At 39.1% G+C, this 25,406-nt stretch overlaps 2 protein-coding genes across 4 annotated transcripts in view; one reads left to right on the forward strand and one right to left on the reverse strand.

The window, feature by feature from the left end:
• Positions 1 to 25,406, reverse strand: part of LOC124181941 (DNA (cytosine-5)-methyltransferase 3B-like) — a 26,236-nt gene continuing 830 nt past the window's right edge. Inside the window, exons 2-20 of one of the 2 annotated variants that reach the window (XM_046568674.1) lie at positions 20,459 to 20,535; positions 4,831 to 5,779; positions 4,185 to 4,273; positions 3,970 to 4,089; positions 3,797 to 3,878; positions 3,606 to 3,719; positions 3,460 to 3,540; positions 3,086 to 3,238; positions 2,909 to 3,000; positions 2,713 to 2,823; positions 2,377 to 2,599; positions 2,134 to 2,264; positions 1,998 to 2,045; positions 1,856 to 1,920; positions 1,523 to 1,788; positions 1,201 to 1,437; positions 945 to 1,086; positions 639 to 853; positions 1 to 540 (exon numbers count right to left, since the gene is read on the reverse strand). In XM_046568674.1, the coding sequence (XP_046424630.1) occupies positions 320 to 540; positions 639 to 853; positions 945 to 1,086; positions 1,201 to 1,437; positions 1,523 to 1,788; positions 1,856 to 1,920; positions 1,998 to 2,045; positions 2,134 to 2,264; positions 2,377 to 2,599; positions 2,713 to 2,823; positions 2,909 to 3,000; positions 3,086 to 3,238; positions 3,460 to 3,540; positions 3,606 to 3,719; positions 3,797 to 3,878; positions 3,970 to 4,089; positions 4,185 to 4,273; positions 4,831 to 5,779; positions 20,459 to 20,506 (3,387 nt within the window). In that variant the 5' untranslated portion in view covers positions 20,507 to 20,535 and the 3' untranslated portion in view covers positions 1 to 319. Of the gene's footprint in view, positions 541 to 638; positions 854 to 944; positions 1,087 to 1,200; positions 1,438 to 1,522; positions 1,789 to 1,855; positions 1,921 to 1,997; positions 2,046 to 2,133; positions 2,265 to 2,376; positions 2,600 to 2,712; positions 2,824 to 2,908; positions 3,001 to 3,085; positions 3,239 to 3,459; positions 3,541 to 3,605; positions 3,720 to 3,796; positions 3,879 to 3,969; positions 4,090 to 4,184; positions 4,274 to 4,830; positions 5,780 to 8,912; positions 9,088 to 20,458; positions 20,536 to 25,406 lie in introns of those variants that run through there. The other variant, XM_046568673.1, reaches the window with a different exon arrangement.
• Positions 9,375 to 25,406, forward strand: part of LOC124181942 — a 21,607-nt gene continuing 5,575 nt past the window's right edge. The window contains exons 1-7 of one of the 2 annotated variants that reach the window (XM_046568675.1): positions 9,375 to 10,962; positions 11,318 to 12,084; positions 20,991 to 21,058; positions 21,323 to 21,534; positions 21,652 to 21,956; positions 22,102 to 22,243; positions 23,630 to 23,699. In XM_046568675.1, coding sequence (XP_046424631.1) covers positions 11,846 to 12,084; positions 20,991 to 21,058; positions 21,323 to 21,534; positions 21,652 to 21,956; positions 22,102 to 22,243; positions 23,630 to 23,699 — 1,036 coding nt within the window. In that variant the 5' untranslated portion in view covers positions 9,375 to 10,962; positions 11,318 to 11,845. The remainder of the gene's footprint in view (positions 10,963 to 11,317; positions 12,085 to 20,990; positions 21,059 to 21,322; positions 21,535 to 21,651; positions 21,957 to 22,101; positions 22,244 to 23,629; positions 23,700 to 25,406) is intronic. The other variant, XM_046568676.1, reaches the window with a different exon arrangement.

Here is a 25,406-nt window from a genome sequence, read left to right on the forward strand (position 1 = left end):
ATAAATAACGAATAGACTGTTTATATTAATAAAATAACAGGGCGGTTATCATTTATTCATATAGTGTTTTGAGCATGCGTAAAAACAATACAACAATTACCATTGCACTTTTCGTATATCTATCGTTAGATATGACTTATATTTAGAGATTAAAGGTTCCTCTGACGATTAGATGTAAAATATTTCTAAATTATTTAGAATAAAGTATAGAAGATATTTTCATGACCGGTTTTCAAAGTTCGTTCATTTTTTTTTATCGCGTCAATGTAAAATCGACAAACGTAGAGATATCAGTACGTTTATCGGAAGTCAATAAGGTTTACTCCGGCGTTTTTAATAAAAAGAAATAGCAGAGAGGTCGTAAAATTGCAGTGATCGTTTGCACACTCCATGATTGACCGATCAATTTTTGTCGTTTTGTAGCAGAAAGGTTTTTAACGTCAGTGAAATGCCTTGGAAAGCCAAAAATTAGCTCCAATTCTGTTATCCACAAAGAATCAGGTGCTCCGTTCATCAAAACTGGTTTCAAAAGTGATACACCTAGATGCGTTGATTAAAATGTGTAAAAATCTAAATAATTAGTGGAAACTTGAAGACAATGCTGCATGATGGACAATATCAGTTTCATTATTACTTACCTTGTTTCAAAGAATTTACTTTCGTCGTGACTGTCTGTATCTTTTTTACCAAAGCATGGCGATTGCAATTTGGTGTCAATACGCTTTGCAGATTTTGAGAGGGGTCTGGAGGCGGAAAATTTACCCCTATTGGAAGATTGCTCCAAAACAATCTTGGCCGATGTTGGGGTGAAAAATCTGCGGCATCTATGAGGTATGGTTCACAATTGAGGGACCTTTGAAGAAAAAAACATCATTGTTACCTCGATCTTCCAGCTCTAAAAGCTGTTGGTTTGAGTACAAAATTCAAAAGTTCACCAATCTTACTGATTAATTGCAATTCTGTATCGACTCTGCATTGAAGCAACATTTTCAAAAAGCCAAAACAAGTGGTGACCTCCGTTTGCTTCAGTGACGAGGTTCTTTATTCGACAGTACTCGAAAAAGAGTACTCCAGTTCCATTCGGATCTAGAAAATGCATGCAAAGTCGAAATTTCGCAGCTTCAAGGTACCTGTATTTTTAAATACGAAAAAACCTTCTTCAGACAGAAGCGTGATGAAAGTATGTGAAATGCAACTCACCGTTTAAACCCAATCGGTTTGGATTTGCTACGCTTAAGTCATTGCATGGTGAACCGCCGATGAGTAAATCGATGGGTGCAATCGAGTCTATAACGTCCTGCGTTATACTCCTGACATCACCAAGCTGGTATATTTTGTCCCCAAAATGTGCCATGCTGACGGTTTGCGCATCGGCGTCGATTTCTGCAGCGTAATAATCTTCCACTATTATGCCCAGATTTTCTAGCACTAGCAGTCCTGAAAATTTAATATCCAACATGCAACAACAGATATTTTATTTCTGATTTGGTAGCTCATTTTCGTAAAATATGAACTCAATTACCTGTACTGATTCCATCAAAGAGTGACAGTACACGTATTGATTTTCTCTCTCTACTATTATCCCATACTTTATTCCAACTTGTGTCAATGTTTTTGTGAAATAGTTGACCCATCCTTTTCTTCCAGTCTGCTCGTGGTTTGAATATTCGACTTTTCTCTTGTTTGTAAGAGTCGTCACATAAAAAACAGAGCCATGGATCCTTGAGCAGAATTTCATCATAGCCCGCTGGAGCTATCAGATACTTAAGACAAGCGGTGCAATAAACTCTGAAATTATGTATGAAATATTTGTTCAGCTCATCAACAATCGAATAATGTTAGGTACCTCACTTACCGAGGACAATCGTAACTGTCACACATGACGATTGTGTCCGAACCGGCGCACAAAGTGCAGTAGAACTAAAAATTGTTAAGAACAATAAAATTTACAATCAGTTTTATTAATATTTTAGAGAACATTCGTTCATTGTACTCACGCATTTTCCATCATCCCCGTAAGCGAATATAGCTGCCTTGAATTCTTCCTGTAATAAAAATTCTTTATAAATTTTTGTTTACAGTACATGTGAAACAAAGTATCATCAATGATATTAATAATCGTTAATAACTGACCAAGCAAGCTGTGCAAAGAACGCAGTTGAAAAACGGATGCTCTTGTAAATTTTTGCAGTGAATTTTTAGACAAATAATGCACAGAACTTCCAGAGTGTCACAAAGCCCAGCAAATACGGCTTTCAAAGCATCTAAAACGTGACTAACGATAAGTTAGATGTTACATTATTTCTATTTTAAAATGCTGCTTTTAATTTTTATATAATAAATTTTTATCAACTCTAAACGAGATCTTTGCTTTACCGCAGTTTTCAATTTGGCTTTCACGTTCAGCTGCAACACCCTGATTTGCTTTCATCTCATTAAGTTTTTCCACAATGTGAGACGAATATCTCGATTCTGAAGACTCGTCATTTGGCCTGGAAATTATTGGCATTTTCGAAGTGGTACTCAAACTTGACACCCAAGCTAAGACATCGTCCATCGTCCATTTGCTGGTATCGTAATTGAGCCGAGCACAATAATCCTGAGTAAGAATCAGAAACTTCTCAGTCATGCATGTCAGTAGTAATTGTGTGTAAAATAGTGTTGAATATTTTATGTAGAACGATGTAGACGGGCTGAAACTCTGAAGCATACCTTGCAGGCGTTGAGAACAGCGTTCGTATATACTTGTCTTTTACACTGAGTTACGTAGCTCTGCATTTTCTTTATTCCCTCGTCGAATTTCATTACATTCTCATAGTGAACCTGGAAATTTGGATAAAGGAATGTTCAAGTTTTTATATGTGTCTCTTCTTGATAGTATTTTTAAAATAATTTACTACCCAATTACCTGGGATAACTGATAATCCCCGTACCAGAGGATCCATTGGCAGCCAAAGTTGGGTTCCTTTGTTCCACAGTCGTGATGATGAATGATCATCGCTGCCGGTAAAGATATAACGATAAATTATTAATCAAGTTCTATCCGAGGTTGTGGAGTACCGAATCGTTCGATTTGAAAACCTACCAGGCCACCAGCTATGCCCACTGATTTTTCCCCACACGATAACTCCCGGTTTTTGATCCATCAGTGGCAGTACGAGATCTTCTGCAGAACTGGAAAGCAATTCCTTTGCCGATTTTCGGACCAAGTATTTGGGAAATTTACTGGATCGTGATCCTGCATTGAAGAATTGAAGTGTTAGCCGAAGCAAAAAGGTGGTTTGGAAACAGATAAGAACGTAAAAATTCTAAACAACGCATATTAGATCAGAAAAGAAAGTGAGAGAAGATTTAGCAAATCAGAGGGTTTAAGCAAAGAGGATTGATACTTTTTACATGGATTACAGGGTGAGAAGAAAAATAAAAGATGGTGTGAATAGTGTCAAAGAAAAGAAGGACCATTATCCTTGAGCTTCTTGTCCAAGCTGTCCCGATTTTCGCTGCTTAAAGAACTCGAGTCGTTGGGCGATTTTGGTGAACCTGAAATAAACGAAGGTTTGATTATATCGATCGAGTGGACGTCCTCGACGTCTGACCAAACTCACGTGCTTCTTCTTTACTGCGTTCAATCTTTGCCTTTGCCTTAGTATTTTCCTGCTTTAACTGGGCCAGCCGTTGTTGTATATATTTTGGAAGTGGACTGCATATTACATCATTCACTATAAAATATGGTAGAAGTATCACACCTGCGTTTTAGTTAACCAGATGTTAGTTTATATGGAAATATAGTACTCACGGTGGTTTTTTCCCATAAGATGCTTTTGGGCCCAGGCTACGTGAGGTTTGATCAAAGGGATGTTCAAACGTTTCGAGAAAAGCTAAGAGCAAAAAAATAAATCGTACGGAGAACCACAAAATTTTGATTTAATTCGGCAAAATTATACCCGAATGCCTGTTAAAAAATTTTACCTTCAAAGTTACGAAACAGGCCTTCTTCCTATCTCTTGGTACTCTTTCGTCTTCGAGATGTCTGAGCAGTCTACTATCTAAACTACTTGAAAATGGTTCAACTTGAGTTTTCTCGTTTAGCTGTAACGGGAAATTAAATTTACGTTCAATGTGTGACTCGCATTAGGAATCACACAATTTTATATCGTCTGTATGTAATCCAACAATTATGTTACCAGCGAAATTAGATCCTCGCCTATCCAATAAACACAAACTTTATCCACCTTTGGTTCAATCCCAACATCCTCAGCGGCAACCACTATTGCTAGAAAAGGTCAAGAATACGAAACGTGATGCAAGTTATCTTGAAAGATAAAAGCGCAGAAGGTAAGAAAAAACCGATTGTACTGGTTTAAATAATAATTCAAAATATCTCCATAAAATAATGTTTATTTAAAACGCAGAAGTCGTACACCTCCGTAATGCTGCAGTGTTCAAAAGTACCTGGCATTCTGTAATACGTTGTTCTACAAAGTCCCAGTGAAATGAGCGAAGCTAGAAGTAAATTCTGGAAGAAATATCCATGAAATTTCAGTGAAATCCGTGAACTTCCACGCATCGTTATACCGTGAAATGAATCCGATTGCGGGTAAAATTTTTAATAATTTTATGGACAACCGTGAAGGGTACAGGGTACCTAAGAAACTGATTTATTGGAATTTCACTGAAACCTCTTGACATCTATGAAATTTTCGAGAAATCCATGAAGAAGTCTGCAGGCCGTCTATTTCGTGAAATTCGATGTGATAGGAGCGGTTAAACTTTTATTCCATGTAAAAGACACCATCCGTCCAACGGACGAAATGGTCAGTGATATCTTACCGGGCCACCAGGCCATGCTGATCCGTCCCCAAACGAACTTGCCGACTTGATTGCGTGCGTTTTCAGACCCAAATACGTTCTCGATACTCTTAATGAGGCTTCGCGTCATCCTGCGACTATTGTGCGAAGACTGTTCCTTCAGAGAGTTGTGATTGCCACTTCCGACCTCTGGGAATTGGGAAACACTGTTCGTTTTTTTACCCTGGATAGATTTCACTTTCGATACATCTGCGGATGAATATTTCTCTCCCCTTTTGCTCCGGGTCTCCGGGTATCTTTGCCGGACCGAAGGATACGGCTTGGTTCCGTAAGTGAAGAGATTCTGCTCCAAGGACTCTTGGCCTTGATTCCGGCCAGTGTAGCTACTCCGAGGAAAGTCATCGCGGGTGTTAGATAAATTCTTTCCCTTATCCTGGCCAGCGTTTGTGGCAATTATGCGACCGTCAAAGGCGTTTTGATTTTCGGAGGATGCGTGGAGCCAGTTTTCAAGATTACGAATGATGACCGATTTGTCGTCGTTCGTGCTCGATGAACTGGAGAAACTTTGCTCGGCAGATGGTTGTTCCTCCTTGCAGCTGTTGCTGCTTTCGATTGAATAGTAATCGTGGTCGCGGTTCAGGAAAGCAACGCCGGTTTTTTCGCTCGAGTCATCGAAGTCATAGTACAACCCTCCGTAATCGGTCTCCTCAACTTTTACCATAACATCTTTACCGATCTCGCCCTTGGACTTTGGCCAAGAACCATCGGACGACGTGGTTCTTTCTGCTTTGAAAAATGGCTTTTTTGTGTAAAGACAATGATCTTCTAGGATACCGGACTCGCCGATTGATCGTTTGTTAGACATCGTGTAACACTGAACCGATTCCCATTCTACAAGAGGATCATCTTTACTCTTGACGAATAGACTCGAATCATATTCATCGCTCGACGTCCGGACGATAGTTTCGTTCTGGAACATACGATTCAACCTATATCTGTAATTCTTTACAAATTTTGTGGAAACTGTTGATAGCATGAAAAATTTCAGACTGCAAATTTTTGTTAGAGTTATTGTTCTAGATAGTTTTACTTCCGCGATTCAGGGACAGAGATTTTCAACCGTATGTTAAAGTGTATATTAAGTATTATAATAGATTGAATTCAGTGAAATTTTTTTGAAAATTCGATGTCGAGGAGACTAATCGATATCTATTTATCCAGTGGGGCAAATTCTCGATGAAAACCACTGATGGAAACATTATTCTGAGGTGTATATACGTAAAGTTACCAAGCGACCAACAGATGGCGACAGTTGAAACTAACCCGATAAAACAATTTACGACTTGCCAAAGAATTTGAATGTTTTTGGCGGAAGCCATGGCAGTTCCGAACGGATTATAGAATCAAGACGAAATGTGCTATAATTAAGAGTTTCAAAAGTGAAATGACAATATTTCCTGTAGCTGGTCATCCATGGATAGAAAATAATATAATCGAGCAGGAGTGAATTAGTTATTTTAAACGAAATTCGTTTAATAGAAATGAACATTACTCAAGTTTCAGTAACGCATACCCATGCAGATGCGGAACGGAAATTTTTTCTCCCCACAAATTATAATCAACGATATATATGGAAAATTTGGTGATTTTAAAGTGGTATCGTGTGCTTGAAACGCGAAGAAAAAAAGTAACAGAGAAGATAATTGACAACAGAACTGATCAATGAAATGAGAGGTGTGAAAAGAAGAAAAAAAGAAAAAACGAGAAGAAAACGAATGGAGAAGAAGCCTTGAACTATAAGTAATAGGTTTGATGACCCGTAGGTCAGGTGGTTCACAAAGTTTCCTCGTAACAACTTTCGGCATAAATTGAAAGTTGTTGACAGAGTTTTGTCGAGGGAACGAGGCGCGGGGCAACCCTCAAGAGTAATTCTTGTGCCTCTGGTTAGTTCGAGCGCTGCTCTACTCCGATGCGGATTGTCTCGAGTGCAGGACTGTCTCTTCATCGATATATTTTTTTTCTTGATTTGTTGTTTGATTGTTTTTTTTTTTTTTCTTATCATTCAAAATTCGAACCTGCGCTAGGTCGTTAAAATTTTTTTTAAAAATAATATCTTCCATTTCCCACGCAACAGTAAAAAATCACATCAGCTACATGCATATAAATTATTGAGGAAAAAATAATGTGCAAAATATTTCGTGGAATATTTCTGATACACGTTCAAGCTCTGTAATTATATCATCACCCTAGAGATTAGGTTATCAAAATCAGGAGAGGATATGAACATATTCCCGTATACGTTATACTCTTTCATCCGGAAATTAGTTCGCTTTATCAACATTCTACAACATCCTCCGTACGATGAAGTGATATAGAGTTCTCTGTTTCTATACAGGAAAAAAATACATTCATGTGCTGTTATTATACCAGTATCCGCACGTAGGCAGATAAAATGCGTGTACATATATGTATGTATATATATTATACATGTGTACGTATATTACGCATGTGTACATCTCCATCCTCAGGCCCAGGATATCCAGACTTGATTCTTATGTACAAGATCCAGGAAAATCGGTGAACCGCAATTTTGTCGTCTGCCCGTGGTATCTCTCGACCTTCGTACGTAGTGCAATTGGACTCAGGAACAGCCTTAACGATTATTATGGGTCGTGTCATACTGAAAGACTTTATTTGCAAAATTTATGAAAAAATCTTTTATTTCCATTCACATCATTCATATTATACCTAAACCTACTCATAGAATTATTTATAGAAATTGCGTAGCAGATGATGGCCATTGAATTGCATAAATTTCGTATCATTTCTTATACGTTTTGTCTTTTAATAGTTGTTAATTTAATGAACACATTTTTAGCAATATTTTAGTAAGAATAAAAAAAGAAACAATAGCAAAGATTTTTTTTCTCGTTTTCTAATCATCCTGTATCTTTTCTTTCGCTCGGAAATTTAAAGTTTTCTTTTCATATCTTGATAACCAGCTGTCTCTGCGGCAAGTTCATTGATTCGTTGATTGACCCGTCGATTGGTTTCAGGCAACTTCATTCTTCCTCCCCATTCATTCGAATATCAAGTGTAGTAGTACAGGCATACCTAAACAGCGGTGGTTATTTATTGGTTAAAAATAAGAGATGTAAAACCACCGATCTCCGAGAGAGAAACGAAGGCTTCTTCCTCGTTCAGAAAGAGAGACAGAGATATAGATAAAACAGAGACCGATGATCTAGAAGAGAAGAGTGCAAATGAAGAAATACGGGTAAGAGCGAACCGTGCATATACGCATAGAGGTGCTCGGAAAATGAACGTAAGTAAGGTTCACACGCGGGTTCACAAATATTGGGTTGGATGGATGATGAGTGTGTAAGTGTGTGCGCGCGTGTTCACGAAGGAAAAGCGATGAGAGAGAGAGAGAGAAAGAGAGAGAGACACGAGAATGAGGGGCGGAGGAGGGGGGAGAGAAAGAGAGACAGAGCGTGGGCAGCGCGTGTACGTATACGTACAACAGAATAGAGAGGTACTAGATGCGACAGAGTGTAAGCCGCGCTGATGAGGAAGAGAGAAAAACGAGGGAGGAAACCGGCGCGAAAAGAGGAAGAGAAGAGCTCTCCGTACTTCCCACCCTATGCAAAGAAGCGGAGGCCGCTGGCAGCGGCGGCGGCAGCAGTAGCAGCAGCAGCAAGCAGCAGGTTTGCGCGGCGCAGCGGTTTGTATGCACGTACACGTCCTAGCTGGCCGCGCGCAATGGCGCACACAGAGCCGAACGAACCGTTGGCAAACGCGAAACGGGGATTGGGACGTCAGGGGTGGTAGGTGAGGGTCGGTGAGGGAAGGGCAGGAGGGGGGGGGGGGGGGAGGAGGGACGGGTCTCCTAGTCTTTCTTGTATTCTATTGATTTTTCCCCGTGGAAGTTTTGACGACGGAGGGAAGGGGGTGTGAGAGAGAGAGAGACAGCGAGGAGGGGGGTGGGTGGGTTGAGTGGATGGGTGGGGAATGTTAGCGACCGCGGCTGCGACGATGGAACCGGCGGCGGGAACGTCGACGTCGACGACGATGACGACGACCACGACGACGAGGATACTCACCGGTTGTGCGCCGGGCAGGCCGCAGGCGACCGAGTTGAAGTAGTAGCGTGCACAACCGCTGCGCATAGGCTGGCTCTGGTTGTTGGCTCGCGATCGCGAAGCGAGGAGCCGAGCTGAGCTGAGCTGAGCTGAGCCGAGCTGCCTCTGCCTGCCGGCGAACCGCGGTAGGAGGAAACGGTTTGCGCTTTACGGCCAGCCAGCGAGCCAGCGAGCCAGCCGCGGCAGGGAGGATCGGATAGGAGAACCTCTCTGTATGTTGGGAGGTCTGTCTCTGTCTCTCTCTCTCACTCTCTCTCTCGCTCGCTCGCTCGGAGCGGCTGCGCGCGCAGCGACGCGCACACACTCAGAGGCCGTGTACCTACACGACGACGCTGCGCTCCCGACGCGACCGTAAAGCTAGCTGCTACACGATCCTCTCCGCCGCCTCCTCCTCCACCACCACCACACCATAGCCGCCGCCATCACCGTCACACCAGTCACCGACCGACACAAACGCACACCGCGCCAGCACCGTCCTCAGTAAGAGAGAAGGTCTCTGTGAACACCAGCGACGGGGCAGGCACAGCGCACATTTGCACTCGTGGTAAAAGCGAACATGGTTGCCAAGAACAAGTTTAACCCGTGTATTATTATATAGTTATAAATTAAATATACCTCGCTACGCGGTGTGTTAAATACTACGCTGGATATCATTGTTGGTTGTTATTGTTGTTGTTGTTGTTGTTATTATTGTTGTTAATTCATTTTACTTTCTTTATTAAATACCGTATTTCAATTATTCTTCTACGCAAGTTTAATTACACAAGTCACGACCGACGGTTCGCGCGAGATGGGGAAAAGTGATGTTGTTCATGTGACAAAATAATTGTTTCCATTGTTTTTTTTTTTATTTAAATTTTTTTTCGTTTTCTTTTTTTTTTTCCTGTTCTCGGTTACCTTAAAATTTTTATTTCGTTTTTTTTTCTTTTTTCTTTATCTCCAACAACACCTTACACAAACGGTGTACACCGTCATTGACTTACCGAAAATTATTTATATAAGATAATACCGTGCGGATTTCGCTATTACTTCTCGGGTGCTCACTTCGAGTTGTTCGGGGTTTGGATTATGTAGAGGATTCACCGTTCTATATATACAAAATTCGTATATATACGTATACATATTCGTGTCGGTGTTTTTCTCTCCGTGTGCGTACGTATATATTGTGTACATATACATTACCACGTACACTCATTGTATGTGTGTATGGACGTTGGAGGGTATGAGCTCTGCTGCTGGTGCTGAACATGTACAGAGGAAAGAAGGTGGTGTTGTACTCGTTCTATAACTATAGTTTGTGTAAGACGTTAGTGGTGGTGTTCGTGTTGGTTGTGGTGCTGCTGGTGCGGAACACGGTCTCGCAGATCTTGTAGGCGTTGTGACGAGGTTATCTTGTCCAGTTACCTCGGCAGAAGAAAACTTCTTGAGATCCCCCTCGTCGTTTTCGAACAACAAGATACATCGCCGCGGTACCAAGAAGTTTGAGGTATTACACGTATACATACCTCATAGAGTTGCACATTGCCAGCTCTTGAGAAGGACGCGCTTTTTCTTCCACGGTAGAACGAGAAAAAATAATTAAACAAAAAAAAAAAAAAGAAAAGAAAAACACGAAGTAGATATATATATATATATATGTATGTATATATATATATATAAGGAAAAAAAAACAGAAAGGCAGAGAGTATACATCTACCGAGCGCTTACGTTTCTCCGAGTAATAAGAAGCAAAGGAACAAAGAAAGAAGCGGTGAGATAAAAAAAAAAAAAAAAAAAATATCGAAAAAAACGAAAAAGTAGGAGAAAAAAAAAATCACACACGCGCACGCAAAACCTGTATGCACGAGGAAACTACATTCACACAAGCTCACACGTTGACCATCTACGAGTTCGCCGCAGCGTTATTGTGTGCATACAGTTCGTGATAAGAAAGGTTTATAACAACGTTTATGGCTGGTATGCGTCTGCCTGTGTGTGCGTACGGAAAGTTTGTTGCGCGCAAAAATAGGAGGTATATCTTCTGTGACTACTGTCTTTAGTCTACCTAGCGATAAGCTGCGGTGCAACAAACATACCTATACAGTGAGAGAGAGAGAGAGAGAGAGAGAGAGAGAGGGAGAGAGTGAGAGAGCGAGTGAGTTTGGTTGCGTTAAAAAAAAATCTACAAAAGTTATTACTCCTCACTGATATCTGGAAGTTTTTTACGGAGCTCGTGCGCTGCACAATACAACAGCTGAACCTTGAGTGGTGTGAAAATATAACCGTAGTAGGTAGAGGTACTCTGCTGCACGGTGGTGTCGAGGATTGGGTAACACTTGATATTCACATCGAGTTTAATTCTCAGTGTGTTTCTCTGTTTCGTCAAGTTTATATACTTAGGAAGGGAGACAGGGATTAATAAATGTTAAACGGTATTACATATACAACAATAAACTGTGTCAGTTTTTAAAGGAGGTTGGAAGTTAATTTCCATTAAAACGTAACTTGTACGATTAATGTAATAGGTAATATTGATAATAATAAGTGGTGGAATATAAATCGGTGTTTGGTGGATGTCAAGAGTACCATATATCGAAGAATCGAGAATAAACGGGTAAATTGTAACGAAAGAAAAAATAAAATATATAACGTAAAAAAAAAAAAAAAAAAAAAAAATAAGTGAAGCGGTGTCGGGAGATCTGTTCAATCATGAATATAATAAAACTCTAGCCTTTTGGGGCGATAAATCCAAAACCCTGGAACAAATACCCCCGTATAGGAATAAATTAGAGGGGTATTGATGTGGTCTCTTTTCGAATTAACAAGTGACCGCCAGTGAGTGGTCGAAGACCACGAAAAAGTGGTATAGATAAAGGAGAGGAGAAGATATAGAGTGATAAAGAAGGGAAGGAAAAATGCAGGTTGCAACACTCTTCCGGGAAAGTGCTACCCTTTTGGGAGCATCGAGTTTAGATCCACCCCAACAGACTCATCACCAACCCATGCAACAACAGCACCAACATCAGCAGGTCCAACAGCAACAGCAACAGCAACAACAACAACAACAACAACAACAACAACAGCAGCAGCAGCAACACCAGCATGCCGACTTACACCTTGGACATAATCATCACATGCAGCACCATTACAAAATGTAAGTTTATCTTATTGTAAAACGATATTACTTCATTGTTATCGTCGTCGTTGTAGTCTCCATTTTTGTTGGACAATCGACTAATCATCATTATCGATAGAAAGTACGACAGTACGCATCGTCGTTATCCGACGGCGTTGCGAAGCGCGGTATTTTATTTTATTTTATTTTATTTTTTGCTTTGCGCAACAAAGAGAAACGGGCGATAAAGTATTTTTCGCCGAAATAAACAAAGAAAGAAAAATTGAGAATCCTCGATTTTTGAAAGTCGGTTAAATTTCCTGGAAGAAAACCATTTTTCTCATAATTCCCACCACGGGTTTCGGTTCGTTTGAAATATTTATCGCATTTCTAGTTATCGTCATATAAAATATGTGCGGTACGTGCGTAATGGGAAAAATTTACGCGCTTGCGTGCCTCTCGCACACTATGTAAACTTCACCTGTTTTTTCCTTCGCTTCGCATGAATCACATTTTTTTCACCGAGGTCAAGAACTCTGACCCGATGAATATGTTGATTTATGTTAGATCGGCGACAGGTGAAAAGTTTCGTGTCGTCGATTTCAATATCGCATAGCTATTGTGTAAGAGTTGGTCGTACAAGAAGAAAACGTCATTATTTTCTTTGTTTTTTTTTTTTTTGCTTTCCAATATTTCCAAACTTAAATCTAATCAATGTTTGTTAATCTTTTATCAATTATTTCCTATGTATAACATTGACCGTTAAAACCTAACGTTGATTCGTGCGAGCAAACGTTGACGACATTCAATTTCCCGACATGCAGTTTTTCTGCAACACTGTTATACAAGAATATCGAAATTAACAATCGCCATACGAGGTCCGTTTGAATTTCAAGCGTACACGTATGTAACGCACATTATACACGTACACCAGCCATTTCCCTTACATGTTAAATGCAGACAATGATATAAGGTAATCGATGACAAAACATGACCTTCCTTCCGCCAACTTTACGCGCGGATAGGTGTAGGTATAGAAGAAAGGAAGGAAAAATAAAACTGAAATTAACCAGAAGAAAAGGAAGTTGGCAAACTTTTTTCTTGCATCATTAACAGAGACAAAAGTAGGAAGTAAAAGTTTGAAACTCGCGCCAAAACTTGGGATCGTATGTATATATATATACGCACGTATACGAATGAGAAATGAGGCTCCGACCTTGGATCAACTTTTTCTGGGTGAAAGGGTACGATTCAGTTTACCCGGAGCGAAACTTTTTCGGTACTATATACATACGTGCGGGTTTTTGTTACACCGTTAATCTTATCGATGTTAAAGTCCGATCTTAATAGTTACTTCTTTCAGTTTTGCTTGTACAAGCTTATTTCCCAACTTTGTATTTAAATTTTTTTTGTTAATCGAAATTTTTGTTTGCGACAGTAAAGGTTATCGTACCGATTATATATATATATATATTACATACTTGTAATTAATTCTGCAATATTTATTCTCGCGGTACGTTCATAATATTTATATAACACGCTTGAACTTTGGTAGTGATTTGAGAATGTATTAACTGACTATATAGCCCACCGTATACATTCCACGCAGAAACGTGTGTACGATAAATTCCAGGAAACGATAAGTAACACGTGATAAGCAGTCCATATTTAGGGCACGAACAAGAGTCGGCAAACTGTCAGACAGAGTTTGACAATGTCGTTGAAACACACTCAGTCATGTTAGGTTCAGGGTGAGGAAGCGCGGACGAAGTCATGTTTCTCTGCTACTGTAATTTTTCAATTTACAATTCAACAACAAAGATCATTTCGGCGTTGAATACGCGAAGAGTATTCAGGGCCGAGTAAAACGATACGTCACAACGTATTTTTCGACACACCCGATCGTAAGATATTGCGGTTTAAAGTCAGACGGCGCAGCGCTAATTGCTGCGCATTCTTGAGCGCACGACGGATATCGACCGTTGCACTTTAGGACTCTTGAAACGAAATGACGTGTTCATGGGTATCGTTGAAATCAGGTCGACGTCCTCTTTACGATTTTTCGAATTCAGTAGCCGCAACTAAAGGTTGAATTTTCGTACTTCTTACGTAACGCTTATTAAAAGGAGGGAAATATCTGAGATTTAAGCTGATTGCGGGAACGGCGGTAAAAAGCCTAAGGATACTCGTGGATAATATGTCAATGCTCGCGTTGAATCGAAACAAAATTCAAAACAGAATAAAAAAATTTGCAAAAAAAAAAAAAATAAAAAACATCGGGCAAGACGATGCCACAGGTCGGGGTTCTGGATTCTGAGTTTACAGTTTGTTAGTAGTTGGATGAAAACTCGGTCAAAGTCTTGACGCCGCCGTCGCGAAGCTACTACCTCCTACAACTCTCTGGGATTCACTGCTTGCTACTGGCTGCAGGGTCGCCTGGCTGAATGCCTCCTATGAGTTGGCTGGCTCGGGGAGTAAAAGATATCTCGTAATTCTCCCCCGCAAACTTTCATTCTTCTCCTCTTCCTCCAAGAGCTCCCTATCTTAAATGGCATTATCAAAGGGGAATCGCTTGCGTAGAAAATATACTTTGTATAAGAGTGAGAAAAAAACGGCGAGAGAGTGACGGAGAGTGGCAGGAATGAGCGGACGAAGCGGAGCGTTAAAATAATCGGGGAATCCCCGTGCGTGAAACAATTTAAAAGTGATATTGAACTATAAAAAGGACTGTGGACAAATATACCATGTGTTGCTTGAATTGTATACACCGTTAAAATCGTTTATTTCTAATTGTTGTGCGGATAACTTTCCGGGTGTAATTATTACACGTACGTTTCGATCAATTAGTTAATTAATACGGTGAATCGATTTGCCATATCAATTGTAAAGGAGAGATAGATATTAATTTCATTGCAGTTGACGCAGTTTTTTCATTCGAATGAAATTGACGATAAATTGGTCCGAATAGGGAGACAATAAAGAAAAGGACTGATAAGAATGATGGTAATAATTTAAAAAAGAAAAACGTTTCGAGAGACCCGAGGTTCTTTTCTTCGCATCTCGAAAGCTCTGCTTCACACTTGAGAGAAAAGCAAAGAGAGAGAGAGAGAGAGAGAGAGAGAGAGAGAGAGAGGAAAGAGAGGAAAGAGATGGGAAAAGTTTTGGTATTATCTAAACATGTAAGAAAATAAAGGAGTCAACGATTCGTACCGCGTTAAATATAGCCGTTGCAGAATGAGATGAAAAACAAGTATAATTCGACGTTGAAAAGTTTCCTGCCGACTGGGAGGTTGGGGAAGAGAAAAGTTATGACGATAAAAAGAAGAAGGAAGGAAAACAAAAAAAACAACACAACAAATTTGACAAACAAATAAGTAAAAATGAAGAGCCGCGGAGAGCGAGGGGGAGAAAAGAAACGAACCAATAAACAAGGATACTTGCAGACGTGCCCCGGGAGATGAGATCCAAGTTATGTTAGGTTCAGGTTCGACTCCAGGTTTTTCGTTTCGTTTCCTTTCGCCAAGTTGGGTAAGGTTAAGGTTTGAAAGAGCCAAGATTGATTCACATCATAAAATCTGATTGCCTTCCTCGCGAAGAAAGTATCCACATTCATCCACCGTTTTTCTTCCCCCCTTTACTCTCTCTCTCTCTTTTTTTCTTGCTCTCTTACTTTCCGAAGCTGGTCCGTGAAATTCCCTCACGTTTTTCGTTCGTCGAAAATCCCCCCCCCCGCCCTCATTCGCAACTTCTCCCCGTTCATTCACGAGTGCATACATTTGTTTATTATTTATTTATTCTTTCCGACACAACCTGTTGAGAGTAAATTATATAATCATATTTTTGAATATCGATTCGAAGATCATTCATCATCGAATGTAAGCTTCGTTGTATTATAAACCTAATTTACATCCAAAAACTCGGTTAGGATGTTGAGAAGTATAAAAACTTGTACTCTTTCCGCGTATTGCAGGTTGATTTACAGTTTATTGACATAAACATCCTTATACGCGTTGACAGGGTGTGTAAAAAGAGGATTCTGTACTAAATCCCACGTTAAATTCAGCAACCCCCGATCTTCACAGCTGTGCACCTTTTCTCCTTCTCCTAATATTCTTTTTTTTTTTTTTTTGTTTTTTTCAACACTCGCCGAGCGTGGAACTTTTGTTCGATTATTTTCACGAATAACATTTGTTTCTTTTGAAATATATCAGCCGTGAAAGATTTAAGTGACAAGAAGCAGCAGAAACGGTGAGGAGAGGCTGGCAAAGTATCAACAGCCTGTTGCTAGTTATATTGATACAGTTTTGATCGCCAATTTCTTTTTTTCGATTGATTCATTCATTCCTTCTTTATTTTCTTTCTTACGTTAGTTTTCTTTTTCTTCTTATTATTACCGCAAACGCTCTGTGAGTGGGAAACTGTGATAATACTTTAACGCCGTACATTCATCGATCTTCTTTTTTTCTTCTTCTCTGTATTAAAATGCGACTCGCAATATCCACGAACACCACCTACACAAAGATGCATCAGCTCGATTATTCGTCAATGTTACAAGTCCCTACAATTTTTGTTCATCAAAACTTGAACGAGATTCAAAATTTTATTCCCTTCTACCACGCGATAGTTTCACGAACGCATTAGTCCAAATTTTTCCCCGGGAAATTCAAAAACACTATGCTACGGGATAAAGAGCTAGGATAGTTTAGTTTTGGCCTATACCCTAGCTAGCCCTGTGGTTTTTCCTTTATCGACATTTTCACTGTTTAGCAACGCGTGTGTATAACACTGTATACCTATCCATATACATTACCGTGCATATATGTACACGTACACATGTATGTGGGCATCGCACCACCTAACTCGTTCGTGTCTGTCTCTCATGCGGACGAGGGAGGCTCGGAGGGGTTTTGTTTGTATGCGCGAACATGAATTCATATACATACGCACTTGCACGTAAACGCCAATACATGTTTATCTATATACACATATACACGTATGTATTCTACAGTATATCTACATTATATATATCGTAATATATATTGGCGCGCGTGCGACTTGGGTGTATGTATACAGTGTATTATATAGTGTACACATACATACGTGCACGCACACACACACACATACATATAAATATATACATATATAAATGTTGTTCCCTGTGTGCGAAGAGTTTTCTGGGGGTCTCCCTTAGCAACAAGCAGCCCCTGCTGGATTAACTGATGGCTACAAGCCCCCATGGCGTAAAAAAAATACACGTGCAAGAAAAGGGATGAAACTGTGAATTTGAAAGAAACGTTAATTTTTTGCTTTAGTTTGTCCATTATTGTTATTATTATTATTATTATCATTATTTTTCGTAATTTGTTATCGCTTTGCGTTTAAAAAAATTATCTTCCCATCGTATTGTATTATACGTCTTACGTTACTTCTGTTAGTTCGTAACAGATTCGCGATATCGTATTTTTTATTCGTTGTTACGATTCTCTCTGTAGATATTCAAGTAATTTTTTCTTTCGATATATATTCTTTGTTCTATTATATGTTTATAAGTTAAAATGACTTTACTGATGAATCGATGAAAGTAATAGTTGTTAAAATTTTGGCAAAAGTAGCTGCGAATGTTTTCAAATTCTTTATACGCACTACGATCGTGTATATAAAGTAAAAAGATGAATGAATGAATGAAAATTTTGAAGAATAATGATATCACACGTGTTGAAAAACATAGAGAATAGAGAATTAATTTGAAGATGAGTTATGATACTTTTATGAAAAGTTCATCGTAACTTGTGGAAACTTATTTTTTCGCTGCGGAACCGCAGATTATAATCAATTATAATGAAATGAAAGTAGTGGAATAAAAAAGTGACTGTGCAATTTAACCCTTGTTTCACACCCTGGGGTACAAAGAAACTCCACGCCTTTTCTTCATTAATTTAAACTACCTAAATCTAGAAACATCGGTTCTGTGGCGCCATCCGGCATTTTGATATTTTGTTATTCAACCTATACAGTTTCAAAAAAGTAACCTTTTAAGTTCTTCCAAAAAAAGTCAATTGAAAATATTTAATAGTTGATGTTTCATAACGATTTTTGTCATTGGGGTACAAACGACCCCAGTGTGTCAAGTAGGTGATTCTACAGAATTGCATCAAACAAGAAGAGTTAAATTTTGTCGCTACACTACCCACGTGTGTTCTACACCTTGAAAATAGAGTGGAGTGGATAAAAAAATAAAATAGAGTCGTAGCGCATTGTATAATTTATAATTTTTTCCGAGTTGTTTTAATCGGAAATTGTTTATCACACGCTGTTTCGTACCCATCGCTACCTCCTCACACTGTAGCCTCCACCTCCGCCTCCACCTCTTCTTCCCCCTTTTCCATCTCTTCCTCCAATTCCCCCGTCACCCCCCAGCCCATTCATCCCATGCAACCAGCTCCCCGCCAGTCGTTTCAACCAAGTACGCAGACACAAACACCGCGCTAAGCATAATACATGTACGCCACATCCATACACGTACGTACCACGATCCGACGTATATACCTAGGGTACGTAGATACAGGGAGAGCCATATACACTCGGGGCCAACGCATGTATCCACCTTGAACATGGTATACCGGGGGTATATGTATGTACATCGGCACTATGTATTTACACGTGGAAGGAGGTAGATGGGTATACCTTATACATATATATAGGTATATAAACACCACGGGGCATGTAAGAGTATATTACACGCATACATAGCGTTGTGTGCGCACTCACGCGTATATATACATACATTTATAAGTATACATACGCTCGTGTATATACAAAGTATACTCCATGTCAAAATATATGGGGGGGGGGTTCTTTCGGTTTGCCTTACCTTGGTTATATACACCTGCTGTTGCTGCTGCTGCGCCGTTGTCAATGATTACTCTGTGATTTGGAATTTTTTTTTTCCCCCATTTTTCGCATCTAGGGTTTTTTTTTCTCAAATTTCTTCAAGTCTTTCACGTTATTTATACACGCTCGGTTGGCCAGCAGCACAGGTGGCGCCATGTTTTGTGGCGATAATCGGCGACGATAATTTATGGAGGGAATATACAGGGTATAAAAAATAAATCAAAGATTTCGAGTCACGAATTGAAATAAGAATGGTGGTCTTTTTCACCGTGGTGAAGTTAGCAACGTTACCGTAACGATTCAGACTGAGGAAAGACCGTTATTTCGTGATTTTGCAATTGTTTGAAATTCAGTAAATCGTAGTAAAACAAAACATACTTGTATTTGGAAATCTTTGTTCTTTCAGTTATTGTAAAAATAAGAAAATAGTGATTTTTTTCCCTAAAGTTTCGTTACGATAACGTTACTAACTTAAATCTCGTATTTTTTATTCTATGCTACGTGAAATCGAATAAAAGTACAACCGCAACTGCGATGCAGGTCATGTTGCACAAAAATGGAACAAAATGTTACACAATAACTTTTTTTCGTCTCTGTAAGACGGTGTTGAGATAGTATAAATGATAGATGGTTTATCAAACAATTTTTCACGGAATTTCGTCATACCTCCTGAAACGTTTAGGTATATAAGGGTGAAAAAACACGAATTACACTAATAAACGGATTGATGATGGAAAATTGGTGTGCTATTGACAACGGGTAGAAAGTTTTTCAGTTTTATTTTTTTAACCGAAAATGACTAGGTCAAGTTTCAAGATTTTTTGTTTAAAAGTTATTACTCTATAGGGATTTTGTTCTGCTTACTTATTGTTAGTGATTAATGAAAGTATAAACGATAAGCAAAACGGATACTGCTGGATAATTGATGAACGACCCACTGACACCGCTAATGAGACCGTCTAGTTGATTATTTTTTTAAACCGAGGGACAACCCTTCGTTTATGTTTATTCGTACAACACGTCCCTTTTATTGACGTTTAAAATCCTGTACAAGGGGAGATATTCAGTCAAGATAAGCCAACGATTCTATTCGCACTTTATTGATGAATGAGTAACGACTATACAACCCTGCAAAGTTGCAGGGTCGTAAACGCGTGTAAATCACACCGTGAAAAATCATCTTACTCTGATATCTTGATTGGAAAAAAAGTTGAAAGAATTCGGACAGATGTTGGTGGTAATAGAAGAGGGATGAATTCTGATTGAAGTAAAAGATGCTCCTCTTTCTACTTTTTAGTTGATTGATGGATGGACGGTTAGAATAGCATTAACAGAATCTTGACGAATATATAAGAATTAATTGAAGTTTCGCGAGAGCTTTCTTTTTCCCCTACAATCAGCCATGACGAATAATAATATAATCATCATTACTTGTATCAGGAAATTCAATTTGTTTTGACGGTTTATTTCTCCATAATTACTCCAATAATCAACGTCAATTTCCATCTGATCATTCAAATACCTGTTTTGTAGAAGTCAAGTCTCCACCAGTCCTTTGCTTCTGTTCCATTTTCACAATCTTGTGTCATTCGCCTATTGCTGAAACATAGGATTGAAGATACTTCAATAGTGTACTAGTACCAGTAGATACAACATAACAGAAATTTGAACTTTTCAGGTCTTAAACTCAAAACATGCACAAAAAAATCTTGAATTGCAAAATTCACCTATGGATTGTTTCATCAGATAAATTTTTATGTATCTGTAGTCACAATAGATGTTGTCGGACTGGCACTGGCCTCTGATCTTTAGAAACCTTTAATACTCCTAAGCCATATGACAGCTGGACTGACTGACGTTGTACACGGATCATAGAAAAGCCAAGACCCTTAATTGAATATAGTCGGAATTACGTGGGTTTTTGCTCTCAACACATTTAGATATTTTTTTGTTCTACTTAATCTCTAGTGTATTTGTGCAAGAGAACTAATGTTCTTGTGACATGACGCAGCATTGTTTCAGAATTTTGTTAACTAAACCGGTATTTGTTTCAGGTCATATCCTTCTCCGGTTCAAAATGGAGTTCCCAATGGCCAGACGATGAATTGCTCAAGCACACAAGGTTTGTACCAAGAAAACACAGTGGAATCATTTCAGTAAACAAGGAACTTTGCATCGACGGTTTTCCTGGTTGAATGCTAAAACTGACGGTTTGCAATCACAGAAGTAAACTCGCATTCGCTGAAAAATTCCTTGAACTTACTTGCGTTCGAATAAAACCAATGATAAAACTATAAAAATATATTTACAAGAAAGTAAAGGGAAATAATTGAGTCATCAGGATTTCTCTTGTGGTAACGATTCATCATTGACTTCCTTATTTCAGGTGGAATTATGGTGAAGCAGGAAGCCAGGGACGATGGCTACGAAACAAGCCCGGATCTCGAACTCAGGAGTACGGGTGGCGACAGTAGTCAACAATATCATACACCCCTAACACCTCACACACCACACACACCTCACACACCTCACACACCGCTCACACCGATGTCTGCGACATCTCAACAGCCAGGTAGCAACACAACGAATCTCAATCAGGTGGGTTTCAAGTTGGGAATCGTTATTACTTGCAAATGTTGATAAGTACACTCTCTGCAGGTTTTTTTGAGTGAGAAAAAGAAAAAAAACTAACCAATGTACGATTAACTATCGCAGGTCACAATCAAGTGCGAAACACCTGTCGATCCTTACTCATTTGTCGATGAGGAAATGTCGATGGGAGGCGGTATGAGGGCGGCGAGTAGTCCAGGTAGCAATCAGGAAAGTATGACGTGTCCTGGAGGAGCTCAATCTAGAACACCTTCGACGCCTCCTGTTCACCTGCAGAACCATTCGCCTGGCAATATCACGAGTCAGCTTCAGATGAGCCTCGCCATGAATGGGACGAATCCTCAGTTACCGCACCAACCCAAGAAACGAGGCAGAAAGAAGAAGTCTGAGATGATACTGACGCCGGAGGAGTAAGAACTATCCTCTTCTTTTTGCCCATAAATAATATGATGCTCAAGTAGGAGTCTTTCTTGGTTTTACTTCTCTGTCTGACTCAAATAGACTTGGTCAATATAAAAATTGCCCCCGTTCATTTGAAATTCATTGTATTTACAGAGCCGAACTGGCAGAGGCCAAGAAACGGGCAAAGACTTACAAGGAGCGAAAAAAGCACGACAGATTTGATGGGATGCCGGAAGAGGAAGTTAGTAAACGAGTGCTGCCGGATCACCTGACGAGTAATCTCGACATTATTATAGTAAGTTTTAATGATTACTCGGTGGTTAACTGTTGGTTCATTCGGCAAACATTGGTAGTGATGAAGTAATTCTCTGTTAACAATTGAAAAGTTATAGATGCGCAGAAAAATGTTAAACACAAAAGTTGAATGAATCATTAAAGTGGATTGAGAATGTCTGAAGTTTCATGGAAATTTGATATATGAGCAATCCAACAAGTCAAGAGGAAAAGTAATTGAATGAGGCAACATTTGTAAACAGGGTAAAACAAACCAGATGAAAAATGGAACAGCATTGTCATAATTGAAGATTGTTTATCTTTGTAATGAGTTGGAGGTAGAAGAACATTTGCATTGAATTAGTCGGAGTGATTGAAAATCAAATCCAACTGGTGCGTTTAAATCGTTTCCTCTCAGTTGAATAAGAGTACTGATTGTACGGTGCTTAGCTGCTTCTTCTACCTCTAACATCGACTCTCTGAATATTTGATTCTTGAGGTTAATTGAAAACTTTCAGCAGCGTCAAGTTGTCGGATCTACAAATTTTTATCACATATTTCTTTCAACGTTTATATAAGTTCCAGTTGTAGCTATGAGTGAGCTAGTGATTAGTACTGATCAGGGTATAGCTGAAACAATATTTGAGTAACACCAGCTTCGATCATCAAGTTATTGCGAGTCCTCAGACGATATTGGATGAGATGCAGAATAGTAAAGAAAGATAAGGAGCATTAGACTATTCAAGGAGGATAACACCTGCAATTGGAGTTCGCCATACAACATCTAGTGACTCGAAAAGACCAGAAATCGGTTTGAAGCTGATACCAAGATTGGAGAGAATCCTCCAAGAAGAAGTATATGTTTGGTCAAACGCGACATCAAATACAACCAAAAAGGGAATTAAAAAGCTCTGCCAGCATCGTCGAACTGATTTATTTTGCATGAAAAGTAACTTTGTTATTATTATATGCCTGCGATGAATAGACTTCTTCGTAAATCTATCACTAGTTTACACATCCATTATTATTTTTGCATTGGTTCTGGTCATCTCTTCATACAGCGATACTTTGTATTTTATTTTTATTATCCTCCTGGATGCATGATTCGTTTCTTGTTTCTAGGTTTGATTATAAAGTTTAGTTATTAGACGATTATTTGAGATGATGTGTGCATCTATGTTTGAATACTTTGTTCTAGAAAAAGTAAGAAATAAATAAGTAATCATTTGGGCCAAATTTGCATCAGGTGTTCAGTGATCAAGAAACATGTACAATGCATATATATATATATAAAATAGACGCAAATATTTTCTGGTTTTTCAAAATTGTGGCTAATGAAAAAAAATTCATTTTGAGAATAAAATATTCCTATAGATAATTTCAAGCAGTTCATATTTTTATGTTATAGATTGGCATCAATCCAGGATTGTTTGCCGCTTACAAAGGGCATCATTACGCGGGACCTGGAAATCATTTCTGTAAGTAGCAATTAATTTCCAAAATTTACTATCCGAATTTTCCTTACCCAAGAACGAATGTTAAATATAATTATCCCGGTGTGCTTTTAGAATGCGTGTAAAATTTACTGTCAGTGTCAGCAATTATAATTATGTTATTTATATATTGGTTAAAAGTAATTTCAAATGACAGATAAAAAGGAGACTAAAATTGTTAGCAGAAAAAAAATAAATAAACAACGTTTAAATCAATGGGTCAAGATGAAAAATCGTTTGCATTTACTTTATTCTAACATAATGAGAATTTTATAGAAAGTTGATGAAACGGAAGAAAAAATAACAAGGTAAAAAAAAAAAGTAAATAAATGAACTATATAAAAACGACTGTACGGAGTAAGGAAGACGGTAAGGGTAGGAGGGAGGGAGGGAGGGAGGGAGAGAGGGACCAGGGAATGAGGGAGGAGAGGAGAGGAGAGACGTGAGCGGGAAAAACGGGGGGCAGAAAGGGGGAGGGAGAGGAGTTCAGGCAGGGGGAACGAGGAAAAGGCCGGAGAACGACGGGAGGGTGGAAAATGTGGGTGGAATGAAGAGGTGTGGGTGAGTTCATGTCCCACGCCTATCCGTTCAATAGCAGCTTTAGTCCAGCGCTCTTTCTCGCTCTTTCGTTCTATCCTTCTCTCTCTTTATTTTTTACTCCCTGTTTTCTCTCTCTCTTTTCATCCCTCGCCCCTTTGCCCCTAATTTTTCACCGTCCCGTCGTATTCTTTTTCTTTCTCTACAAACATGTATATTTTTAATAGACCTCCGTCACGTGTATTTTAATAGACTTTTCTTTTTCGTTCATTCGGTTCCTCCTCCGGTGACATTCTACTTCCTTCTTTTCATTTACAATTAAACGCATCGCGCCAACGGCGATTTATACGCGCGTTACAAATGCTTAGTTCGTTACAACAGATTCATGGCGGAAAATTACGAATCTCTTACGGCTTGTGTATGTATAATATACTTACGTATGTACGTACATACGTATGTATGCATGCATGTATGTACGTTTATACGTTTATACGTACGGTACGCGCTTCGTCCTACTTTTTAGCTCGATCGATTATATCCCACACGTTGTTCGTTCTCCTCCTCGTATGTCACGAGGTAATCTTTCGTTAACGAGAATACAATAATAATGTGATTAATATTATTATTCTCATCATCATCATCATCATCATCATCATCGTCGTCATCGTCATCGTCATCGTCATCGTCATCATCGTCATCATCGTCATCATCGTCATCATCGTAGTCACGATTTTTTAATGCATTTCACCGAACCGGTACCAGATATGACGATGTTTATGCAGTATACTCGATTGGTAAAGCTAACGGATCATCGGGATTCGAATTTCGAATGTGATATGGCAGTTTTTATTACAAACGGTTCGATAGCGGAAAAGTTAATTCATTTGTTTTCTCTGCTACACCTATACGCGTAAAATGTGTAAAGTGTGTCGATCTTACTTTTATACGATCCCTTTTCACGACTCCGCGATTTAATGATACGATTTTTTGCCTTATTATCTATCGCCTCTTGTACGACGCACGATAATAGTGTTAACGGTTTTTTCGGATTTCGTTGGAAGGCGTTACGAATCCCCCTAGTAAAAAGTTCTACATCGAAAAGATACGTCTACATCGCAATAAAAAAAATCGTCGATGGGTCGAAAGTAAATTGTC

This window comes from Neodiprion fabricii, chromosome 5 (genome assembly GCF_021155785.1).
Source record: "Neodiprion fabricii isolate iyNeoFabr1 chromosome 5, iyNeoFabr1.1, whole genome shotgun sequence".
NCBI classification, from domain to species: Eukaryota; Metazoa; Arthropoda; class Insecta; order Hymenoptera; family Diprionidae; genus Neodiprion; species Neodiprion fabricii.